Source organism: Ciona intestinalis, chromosome 8 (assembly GCF_000224145.3).
Source record: "Ciona intestinalis chromosome 8, KH, whole genome shotgun sequence".
Classification (NCBI taxonomy): Eukaryota; Metazoa; Chordata; class Ascidiacea; order Phlebobranchia; family Cionidae; genus Ciona; species Ciona intestinalis.
The window spans coordinates 5,686,923-5,696,628 of record NC_020173.2 but is presented as its reverse complement, the minus strand read 5'-3'; the positions used below and the strand labels follow the sequence as shown (position 1 = coordinate 5,696,628).

Genomic DNA, 9,706 nt, shown 5'->3' with positions numbered 1-9,706 from the left:
TACAGGCAGGCGCGCTAAACACTATGCCAAAGCGCCGGACTAATAGTAGCAGTGTGGAGCCTTGAACCCGTACCCATGGCACCAGACTTATAATATCAATATATTTTCCAAGTCTTTTTCTAACCAGTGTTACACAATTGCAGAAACCCAACATCAAAGATAGAAATAAAGTATAGGACAGCAGCTAGACTTCGAATTAAGTTGCTCAACACTGGACCTGAGGACGCGCATGATGTGACAACGAAAATAACGTTTCCCAAACAACTTGTGTTTATGTCATTTCAGTCAGTGAACAAACTCCAGGTAAGAAGTGTTTAGTTTCATACACAATGTGGCTTTGCATGGTAGGAAACGTTTTGCGTGAAATCGCCTTAACACTACAGCTTGCTGATTCGAGACTCCACGCTGCTACTAGGTGTATGTGTCATTGGGCAAACATTTAACGGTAATTGCTCCAACCCAGTGGTTCCTTGTGGGTTGTTTTATAGAACGTTACTCGTAAGCGGGCACGAGGCGTGTGAAACAAGACACCCGTTCTGCAACGCCTGAAGATTCCCCGCCATGCAAGATTTAAAAAATAACACCCATTCATTCGCAAACACTTATTCGCACAAAACGTATGAATACCAACTGTGCATACTGCGTATACGACGTTTTGTGTCGGGTTAAAATATTCAAACAGTGAAGTCACGTACACGATGTGTAAATCACTAAAATAAGGTTTAGATTGGATCGCGGCGTTCCACATATTATATCGGATATATACCTTAACCTAAAAAGGGGTTAAATACGTGTTGACTTATTATTTTAAAGATATATTTAAACAAAACGTAATAATGGTATATTATTACGTCATTTGTGACGAAAGTATGAAATATTCTTACGTGTATCAGACTGGAAGCTAACAATCGTTAAGTCTTTAGTTTGTATTTGAATAAGTTGTGTATTAGATATACGTGTGTGGAAATCCACAAAATGCTAGGCGAGTGAAGGGAATATAAACAAATGACGTATGGGGTGACGTTGTTCACTTTTCCTCATTCTTATTCTCTTTGGTTTTCTTACTCCGAGAAACGTGATGTTAGGCAGCTATAGGCAGGCACTACTAGATAAGGATAGCGTAGATTTTAGTCAAAACACAAATGCTAAAGGCAGGTCTAAATTGCAATGGACCACAAGAGCCGTTTAACGCCTTTACACAGTTTTCAGATTAGCAAAAGAAATTGCACTACAGTTAGTAAAAAAGAACAGCGCACAAAATGCAGATTTATTGGTAGTTTGTAACTCTGTTGCGATGCCTGAGTTAGAGGAAAGGCGAAGATCTTCAAAAGGACATCGTAAAAGACAAGAACCTACACCACAAACTACAACAGTACAACCTATTTATTCAAACGGAAACATTTGTCTCGCTTTATGTCTTGTTTTGGCGCTAGCCGCTGGAGCTGGCATTGGTTATGGAGTGTATTTATTCGTCTATCCTAACCAATCGAACAACAATGCGTCTAAAAATGAAGGTACCGCAAATAATCCCAGCTTAACCACGCCGCGGGACGCTGGTTCACTTGACGTTCAGAACGAAGGCGATGGCTCTACAGAAGGTTCGTCAGGTTCTCCTGATATCGGTAAGTGGGCATACATAAACATAACTTATTTATCCTTTGGCCGGAAAACGACAGTTGTTATAACACGGTGTTCTGTTTCACACACCGCGTGTCAGCTTACGAGTTACCACATATATAACTTCGTGGGTGATTATAAAAAAATATAAATGCTCTAATCGAAAAACTGTGTATACTGTTTGCTATTTAATTCTTAAAGGAATTCGTAAATGTAAACTTATTCGACGCAACGATCGTTGCATTGCTTTTGTAAGCAGACACGATGTCGTTATAACACCGACGTTCTGTATTTAAAACTTTCGTTGCCCCGTCACACGAGGTTAAACGGGAACACGTTTTGTCTTTCTGTTTTAACCCAAAACGTGTTATAAAGGGAACACGTTTTGTCTTTCTGTTTTAACCCAAAACGTGTTATAAAGACTACTATTTACCGTCACTGCCCGTATTTTCGTATGCCACTCTGTCTCTGAGATTCGTGACCGAAGCGATAAAATAAAGTTCTTTATTCATTACTCTTATAACCTGACGTTCTTTTCCACAGTTTGGATAAACGGTGAAAACTGCGGCACGTTACACCCTGACGTCACGAATCCATATATGCGTCATAGCATACGTAAGCGTGACGTATACGCACAATTACCGAAACCTGCCGCAATTATTGGCGGTGCAGATACACATATACAGGAACATCCGTGGCAGGTTTATTGTTTGTTACCTTACAGTTGTTAAGGTTTAGTAGTTTGATTAATATACTAAGGTGGGGGAAGACGGGACACCTTTAGTACATAATGTCCAAATATCCTAATCGTGTTTTAAACAATTAATAACGGCCTATGGGAGTCCTAAAGGTGGCTGTACACAGTATCCGGAATTCGTCCGTTTTGTCTGTTTTGTCCGGATTTCGCTGCCGCATGCGGAATTCGGTAATGGGTTTGCATACGACTTCGCACGCCAGATACTGTGTACAGCCACCTTTAGAATACAGTTTTATAATTTTTAAAATGTTTTTCGTTTACTATCAAATGGGATGAAAAGGTGTCCCATCTTCCCCCACCTCACATACTATATGTTTAAAAGTGTTGGCACCAGTGAAGAATCCTCCCATACGTCTTCTGCTAACCACTTCACAACTAACTACTAAACCTTAACCCACCCCATACTGTAGCCTATTTACTAATCTACTGGAGAATTATTCAGTAGTGCCAAAGCATTTTCTCTTGCATCAAATATAAATTGACAATTCTTCTACAAACCAAGTCCATTTCTTCACCCGTGTAGAATAGATTACAATATGGATGCATTTATACTTAAAGCTATTACTCCACCTAACTACCAATGATAATAGGTATCTTTGTGGACAAAAGCTCACACTTGCGGTGGAAGTATTATTGCTTCAAATTGGATTCTGTTTGCAGCTCACTGTGCTGAACCGTGGGTATTTTTCTATAAAGAAATATTAAATGTTTGTAGCAACCAGGTGACAAATATTGGTAACATAATTGAACAATGCAGTAACAGGCTGGTAATTGCTTCAAAATTAACAAAAATTCACAAACAAAATTACGTTTGTAGTAACTTGTAAACGAACACAAGGTGTATAAAACAGAACAACCATGTTATTATAACGACTGTCATTGCCCAACCATGCAGAGATAAATAAGTTACATTCATTCAAAAAGGAAAACCATTACAAATTACATAGTTAGTAACAGTCTATTACATAACTTACCATATTTTAAATATTTTACTTAGATTTCCCCACCCAAACAACTGGACAGTATACGCTGGCATCAGCGATAGAAGGAATATGATACAACGAGCACAGACTGCTAGGGTTACGGATGTGATCACACATAATGAATTCACCACGGACACATACAACAATGATATTGCATTATTGAGATTAAACTCCCATCTAAGATTCAATAAGTATGTTCGTCAAATCTGCTTACCTTCGTTTTCAAGACAACTCCGAAATGAATCACTGTAAGTGTTTATTATATTATTTATTATACAGTAGGGTGGGGAAGATTGGACACCTTTTCATTCTATTTTCTCGTCCCATTTGGTAGTAAACAAAGAACATTCAAAGAATTGTAAAACTGTATCCTCACGACTCCCATGAATCGTTGTTAATTGTTTAAAACACGATCACGATATTTAGACATTAGGTTCTAAAGGTGCCCCGTCTTCCCCCGCAATACTATATTAAAACTCCTAACAGCGATTGCTTAAACCCAGTAAACAATAATGGGTTATTCATATCGTCCGCCATAGACAAAAACAATCACCCAGCACCCACAACATATTTGGTAACTTTTAAGCGAGCACAATGTGTATAAAACAGAACACCCGTGTTATAACGACTGTCGTTTTCCGGCCATTTAAGGATAAACAAATTACATTCATTCATTTATTGTTGCCTAATCACATATTTTAACACAATTTGAAACTACTTTATTTTCCAAAGTATATTAATCCCACAGTTGTGAAATATCTGGCTGGGGAGCAAAGCAAGAAGGCAACGGGCTCCCATATATACTACAAGAAGCACCAGTAAAAATATTAGATAGGGATCTATGTAATAGTGATAGTTGGTTAATGGGAATGGTGACTGACAGGATGTTTTGTGCTGGTACAGTGGATGGTAGCAAAGATGCTTGCCAGGTGGGGTTGTTATAAGTAGTATTTCTAAACCTTTTAAATAAAAAACTCTTACTGTTATGGGTATATGCGTCATTGGGCAAGATACTTAATAGCAATTAATAGCAGCTCCAACCCAATGGTTACTTGTCAGCTGTGATAATAATATAATGACTGTTGTTGCCCCACCATTCATAAAACATCTTTCATAGGCTATAAAACTCTTGTATCTGTTATGGGTATTCTGGGTGTCCTTTGGCAAGAAACTTAACAGCTTAACGGCGATTGCTCAAACCCAATTGTCTCTTTTAATCTGTTTAAGTTATCAGCCATAAAAACACCGCTGTTATAATAACATAACGGCTCGTGTTGCAATTCATACAACGTCCTAATTTATTATTCAATATTAACTTTAAAATAAAAGACTATTCAGGGTTCTTTGTTTAACTTTGCGATTATTTGATTATTTCAATTGATTAACATTTTTAATTTCACTCTTATTGATTCCAGGGTGATTCTGGAGGCCCTTTATCATGTTTCGATCAGTATGAAAACAAGCATTACTTAAGTGGGGCTGTGAGTTGGGGTATTGGGTGTGGTGAACCAGCAATGCCAGGAGTTTACACACATCTTGCTAAACTAAGAGGTTGGATTGAAACCAACATGGAACAAGTGGAAAGAAGATACAGGACTCTATAAATATCTAGATATTAGGTTTCTGAAATTTTGGAAAAAATATGCGGTAACATTGCAAAAATGCAGTTACACTCATAGTCCTCAAACATAGGGAACCTCATTGATTAATTTGGTGAATGCAATATACTTTGGCTCTGCTTATAAAATCTGGGGGGGAAACATGCGTTCCTTTGAATTGAACTATATTGTTTCAAAGTTATTTCTATTCTTTGTATCATTGTTGCATTTTCTGTATCTCTGTGTCAAATTTTGAATATTTTGTATGTTATAAAATATATATTTGTATGAAAATACAATGGAACAAAAGTACATTATGTTTGCTGTTTAATGTGTATTAGTAAATTACTGTATGTGTTTAAACAGGCTGTAGTTAAATTTTTATTTTGCCTTTAAATTGCATTGGAGTTAAATTTATCAATTAATGTCAAGTGTTGTATCAGAGTTAAACTTTTCCGCTGATGGTATTTGAACAGACTATAAAGTTAAATTTTTACTTTTCCTTCGAATTGCTATAGAGTTAAATTTATCAACTAATATAAGGTGTTGTAACAGCATTAAGTTTCATTTTACTAGAGTAACAATATTCATTTATTTTCCAGGATGACTCAACAGCTCCATGTTTTCAATTAAAAGAAACCAAGACAGCAATATCTCCAGATGCTGAATATAAGACTGTTGCATTCAATGTGAGGAACCCAGTGTTTTCAACTGTAAGTTTTACTTATAAGATATTTTAGTGTATGCTTTTGTATCCAAGAAAATATAGTAAAACTTGTTTATTAAACAGTCTTTTAGCCCAAAGTAAAAATAAATACTAGAAACCATGCTCCTATACAAAATATCACATATGTTTTTGTATGGCTGACATTTTAGACAACAGAAATGCTGTTGAGTGTCTTGCCCAAAGACACATACTTGGTAACCCCTCCATTATAGGCAGACGAGCTAACCACTGAGCCATATCACTAGACAGCTGTATATCTTTATTGATACCAATTCACAAAATCTTTTTTTTTTGGCAGAAAAATAATGCATCACGCTCTTGATATTAATTTAATAAATTTCCTCTTTTTATTAGGACAAAGCATGTGAGGTCGACGCTTTATTTGACTTAACTTCCCAACTTGACCCGTATAAAAACAACAAGCTTCACTTTATGGTGGAAGCATCAACCATTAGTAATGATACTGACTCTATGAATAATGTTAAAGGCATTGATGCAATGCTGGAGTATATTGGGGGGCTCAAGTTAACAGGGTAAGTATAGGAACTATATAAACACACGAATACTGTCTAAATAATCACCAAGAAAATTGCATACGTTGTCTTGTAACTCATAAGCAGACACAAGGTGTATGAACCAGTACACCCATGTTATTATAACGACTGTCGTTGCCCCGCCATGCAAAGATAAGTAAGTTACATTCATTCACAAGTTAACAGGGTAAGTATAGGAACTATATAAACACACAAATACTGTCCATATGTAATAAGTTAGATCCTAGGTTCTGTATTACTGTTCGGGCAAGATATTGGCTGTACAGTTTTCTTTTTTCGAACAGATGTTATTATTCTTAGCCACTGCTGTTTTGTTGCTATATCTTGTCGATACGTTTTCCCTTTGTTATCTTTGCTACCATAATCAAAGATAGAAATCAATGTTAATATTTTTTATGTATTTACATCCATATGCTGTGTATAGTACAATTATTTTCCCGCGTATAAACAATTATTTTCCTGCGTTATTTTTCAGATATTATACTGTTTTTCCTTAACTTTTATCCTTAGTAATCCCCCCATAAAATATGTTCATTTCCAGGTATTCCCAACCATATACTGTGTATGCTGAAACCAATGATTCATATTTCCCACAAGATACATTTGAAATGTTAAGAACCAACGACCCGCACTCAGTAAAACATCAGTTTATGGTAAGACTAACATTTAACAAACTTAAATGACGCGTTATGCATAAACGTAACTCGCCTTATTCTTGCATGGCTGAGCAACAACAGTCATTCTAACATTGGTGTTTTATACACCTCGTGCCCGCTCACAAGTTACCACACATGTAACTTATTTATCCTCACATGACGAGGCAATGACAGTCGTTATAACACGGATGTTTTGTTTCATACACCTCGTACCCACTTACAAGTTTCCTAATCTCTGGTTCCAAGTAGTTAACCTTACCACTGTGTTACAGTCCTAGCCTAAGCATATCTCTAGAATATTGTCTAAAACACCGCAATCTTCCATGTATTCTACAGGTTCGAAATACAAAGTTCTTTGGCTTTAAGAAGCTAATGTTTAACATTAGGTGGCCGGCTTATCTTTTCATGAACGCTTCACGATTCATGGCAATGTACATTACCAATATCACGTGCATTTCATCACCTCATGTGAGATATTTAATGAAATATACTTTTTTTTACCAATTATTTGATGAATGTAACTTATTTATCTACACTTGGTAAAGTAGTCGTAATAACAGGTGTTCTGATTCATACACCTCGTGACCGATTACAAGTTACCACGTATGTAACTTATTTATCCTTGCATGGCGGGACAACGACAGTTGTTATAACTAGGGCAGTCTGTTTCATAAACCTCGTGCTCGCTTATTAGTTACCTCATAACTAAGTCTGTTGGAGGTTTTTTTTTATTTTTTTGTAAAGTATCGTTTTTGTTATTTTACCGCACATAATCATTTTATCTTTTCAGACCACCTGTTGGTGTGACAGTTCAAACTTTACCGATATATTTGGTATTTACCATCAACCCCAACCACCCCGACCCCCCATGGAAGCTATGATGATACCAGAGGGGGATATCTTATATCAACAACTGGTAGGTGACAGCATTTTTTATAGTATGTTTCCCCAAAATTCTTGTGTCATCTGAATTATATTCTGTATAAGTGAGGCAGTACAGTAAGGCTTGTCAAGGGACCAGCTAGTTGTGCCAGACCATTACCTCAGAATTCCCATAAATATATTCTATATAGCTGAAATCTGTGAATTAAGGCGTGTTGGGGACCTGGAATTTAGGTCAAAGTTGGGTCATTACCCCAAGACGTGGCACCCCATGAGTGCTACGATTCAGGCCAGGAATCACTGGCACTTCTAATTCTAATAATCTTTTCTTCCAGCCATGTCATAATGATGATTGTTACATCACAATACCATGTCATGTGACTAACCTTGAACCATTTGCCAATTCAAGCGTGACGATACATTCCATTGCTTATCCAAATACTATGAGTATGTTGAAGGTAGGTTGCATGTATGATGTTAATATTGTATTTAACTTATCCTCACATGGTGGGGCAACGACAGTTGTTATAATACAGGTGTTTTGTTTCATGCACCTCGTGCCTGCTTACAAGTTACCAAGTTGGTAACTTATTTATCCACGCATGACGAGGCAATGACAGTTGTTATAACACAGGTGTTTTGTTTCATAAACCTCGTGCTCGCTTATTAGTTACCACATAACTAAGTCTGTTGGAGATTAATTTTTATTTTTTTTGTTAAGTATCATTTTTGTTATTTTCGGTTGTATGTATGGTGTCAATATTGTATATGTCTCAATATTTTATGTATCTGTATACATACAATTAGCTAGGGTTGTATGTGTGTGTGAATACATACCAATATTTGTCTTAATGTATAGGCTACTGGTAATAAATATTATGTTTAATATATGTCATATGTGTGTGTATGCATCACATGTGGTGAATGCCATGCAGTTTGCTATGTAATGTACTTCCATAGTTATGTTGTATATGTGATAACTTGTGCATAAAGACACATGAAGACACTCGCATTATAAATAAACCAACTATTTACCATTTGCTATTATCCAGACGTCATTGAATGTTGAAGCGAGTGCTTCGGTTGAAATCCTCGGCAAGAATTACATTGTGTTAGACAGAAGAGGCATTGGATTTACACAAATAAATGTAAGTTAGTTTTCCTATTTATTTGGAACATATGATAAGTTAATGTTACTTATATAATAAGTTGACAATCTGAACAGCCAAACCTTTTAACTTATCCTCCGTTTCACACTTTTTATCCATAGCGTGTTTTAACAACTGTTGTTTTGCTGTTGATTCCATTCTCTTCGAAATTTAAATAACATGAGCTTCACTGTCATATCGTATGTTTAAGTTATTACTTTACAGTAGAACCACACAACAATGGAATAAGCTGCTATTTAAGAGCAAAAAGAACAAGTAAACAAAAACACTTTAACTAACATTTTCCCACACTTTTTACCATAGCAGGTTTTAACAGCTGTTGTTTTGCTGTTGATTCCATTCTTTTCATTATTTAAATACCATGATTTTCATTACCATATCCAGCCATTAAGTCAAAATCATGTTTTGTCATTACTTTACAGGTTGCAAATGACATTACACCGGCCATTACATTTACTGGCTTGACTGGCGATATCGATATATTTGAACTTCCACTTTGGGTTTACATCGCTAGTGCTGGGGGTGGATTAGTTTTGTTGTTATTGTTAATGTTGGCTTTAAGGAAGGTAGGAATACACCAGTGGTTCAATACTGTAACCATTGCTAGTAATTATAAGTATATATAAAAATGTTTAAATGTATGTATATGTTACTTACTTTATCCTCGCGTGGCCGGAAAACGACAGTCGTTATAACACGGGTGTTCATACACCTCGTGCCAGCTTACGAGTTACGATGTATGTTACTTTGTGGGTGATTATTT

General features: G+C 36.2%; 2 protein-coding genes across 2 annotated transcripts in view; both read left to right on the top strand.

The window, feature by feature from the left end:
• LOC100187347 (integrin alpha-8) overlaps positions 1-9,706 on the top strand; it is a 13,833-nt gene that overhangs the window by 2,656 nt on the left and 1,471 nt on the right. The window contains exons 6-14 of the mRNA XM_026835678.1: positions 144-303; positions 5,558-5,668; positions 6,037-6,215; positions 6,778-6,889; positions 7,229-7,360; positions 7,683-7,808; positions 8,110-8,232; positions 8,827-8,922; positions 9,366-9,509. Coding sequence (XP_026691479.1) covers positions 144-303; positions 5,558-5,668; positions 6,037-6,215; positions 6,778-6,889; positions 7,229-7,360; positions 7,683-7,808; positions 8,110-8,232; positions 8,827-8,922; positions 9,366-9,509 — 1,183 coding nt within the window. The remainder of the gene's footprint in view (positions 1-143; positions 304-5,557; positions 5,669-6,036; positions 6,216-6,777; positions 6,890-7,228; positions 7,361-7,682; positions 7,809-8,109; positions 8,233-8,826; positions 8,923-9,365; positions 9,510-9,706) is intronic.
• Positions 1,166-5,258, top strand: LOC100182594 (transmembrane protease serine 12). The gene is made up of 6 exons (XM_002129173.4): positions 1,166-1,622; positions 2,161-2,318; positions 2,965-3,050; positions 3,372-3,605; positions 4,106-4,286; positions 4,773-5,258. The coding sequence occupies exons 1-6, from the start codon at positions 1,295-1,297 to the stop codon at positions 4,959-4,961; spliced, it is 1,176 nt and encodes a 391-aa protein (XP_002129209.1). The 5' UTR covers positions 1,166-1,294; the 3' UTR covers positions 4,962-5,258.

Bases quoted from the DNA above. Each gene is read 5' to 3' on its own strand.
- LOC100182594 (XM_002129173.4), top strand. From the start codon at position 1,295: ATGCCTGAGTTAGAGGAAAGGCGAAGATCTTCAAAAGGACATCGTAAA. The intron at 3,051-3,371 runs GTGGGTATTTTT...TATTTTACTTAG, and splicing joins GCAGCTCACTGTGCTGAACC to ATTTCCCCACCCAAACAACT. The intron at 4,287-4,772 runs GTGGGGTTGTTA...TATTGATTCCAG, and splicing joins GTAGCAAAGATGCTTGCCAG to GGTGATTCTGGAGGCCCTTT.